This window comes from Vigna radiata, unplaced genomic scaffold (assembly GCF_000741045.1).
Source record: "Vigna radiata var. radiata cultivar VC1973A unplaced genomic scaffold, Vradiata_ver6 scaffold_247, whole genome shotgun sequence".
NCBI classification, from domain to species: Eukaryota; Viridiplantae; Streptophyta; class Magnoliopsida; order Fabales; family Fabaceae; genus Vigna; species Vigna radiata.
In genome coordinates, this window is record NW_014541804.1 from 157,078 (window position 1) to 159,047 (window position 1,970).

General features: G+C 45.3%; 1 protein-coding gene across 1 annotated transcript in view; it reads right to left on the minus strand.

Annotated features, from left to right (window-relative positions):
• The window catches only part of LOC106778225 (loricrin-like), a 7,408-nt gene that overhangs the window by 4,003 nt on the left and 1,435 nt on the right, over positions 1 to 1,970 (minus strand). Inside the window, exon 2 of the mRNA XM_014666171.1 lies at positions 1,310 to 1,691. Within this exon, the coding sequence (XP_014521657.1) occupies positions 1,310 to 1,691 (382 nt within the window). The remainder of the gene's footprint in view (positions 1 to 1,309; positions 1,692 to 1,970) is intronic.

A 1,970-nucleotide genomic window follows, 5' to 3' on the forward strand; every position in this document is an offset into this window, starting at 1 on the left:
AATTCATGGCTGGAATTCAAACAAAGCCAAAGCTCAAAATGGAAATCTTCCTAGAATGAAAATGAGCATCTTTTTTGTTTGCCCAAAAGTGGTAAAAAATTAATGCATCATTCTCTCTCCTTTCTACACACCATTTTCGTTTCCTTCACCAACACACACCTTCATAATCTTTCTTCCTCTCCTCAATACCAAGAATGAGCACCCAAGAGACTCCATTTGAAGTTGCAACTCCATTCAAGACAATAAACCCACACTACTACTACTTCAACTCAACCCAATCTTCCATTTTTTTTAAGCTCTTGTGCAAAAAGCGAAAATAACATTATACCATTCAACTCAACCACTGTCTAGCCCCAATAACATCATCAAAGTCTGGTTCCAAACTAGTTTCAAAAATTAAAACCGAAATATGAAGGAAAAGATCCAAACCCACAACACCCACACATCAAGTTAAGCTCTATTCAACCCAAAACTCACATAAAATTCCATTTTCATCAACCAACCAAATAAAATGCAAAGAAAAACGTGAGGAACAACAGCAATGGAAGAGTAAACGAAAATCTAAAGTCACTCAAACCCAACAACCACCATAGAGAAGCAAAGACAAGCTTAAAAACTCAAGCTTCAAACATCAAAAACAAGCAAATGGAAGGAGGAATGAATGGATTTTCACCACCAATGAGTTAAGACAACCGAGAGTGAGTCAAGGGAAGAAGAAAATCTTCATAATATTCATTGAAAATGGTCCAAAACCGTGCACCAAGCAAGCACCCATGAGAGCATGTTCAAAACAAGAGAAACCCTAGAAGAAAGAAGCAAAAACCATGAGCTATGGGTCTCTCCTTTGTGTGGCTCGGTTTTCACACCCCAAATACCAAGAGTTTCACATTTGGTGGGGTCCACACACTACAAGTCAGCCCTAAAGAGATGCCACATGGCCCCCACAATTAGTTTTTTACAAAAATGCCCCTAAAAGGGTCCAAAACACCTAATTCTAATCAAGGGCTTCTAGAAAACGAAATTACAACTTTAATTCAAATCTAAATGACTAAATATTGAGTCTTGAATGTGCCACGCCATATCCTAATGCTCCAGATGATATTTCCATAATTCCCTGTAACCAAAAATATGCTAATCAGCTCAAAATATCCAAATTAGCGAAAATACGAATTTCCGACCAAATTAAGCAGAATTCGGAAAACGGGGAAATAACAGACAATTAAACACAATTCCCTGGTTTATTTAAGTGCAATAAACTAAATATGGTTCAAGAAATAACGACTCATCAATCACCACCACCACCACCAACACCACTATTGCTGCCACCACCGCCACCGCCACTACCACCACCATCATCACCACAACCAGTACCACCACCACCACTACAACCACCACCATCACCGTCGTCGCCATCACCACAACAACCAAAACCACCACCACTCTCACCGCCACCGTAACCACCACCACCACCACTGTCGCCACCAATGCCACTGCACCTACAATAACCACAACCACATACACCACCACCACCTCCACCACCACCATAACCACCACCACCGCCATCGCCGACACCATCGCCAGAACCGCCGCCACCACCACACCCACCACCACCACCATCACCACCACCAACGCCGACCCTACCCCCACCATCACCATTAGCACCACCACCACAACCACCACCATAAGCACCACTACCGTCATTGCCGCCACCACAACCACCACCACCACCACCACCACCACAACAACCACCACCACCACCACAACAACCACCGCCACGACCACCGCTACCACCACCACCACAACCTCCACAACCACCACCACCAGCACTGTCGCCGCAAACGTCGCCACCACCCCCCTCCCGCCACCACCACAACAACCACCACCATGACAACCTCAACCGCTGCTGCCACTACCACCATCCACCACACCACCACCGCCACAACCACCACCACCACCACCACCACCACCAC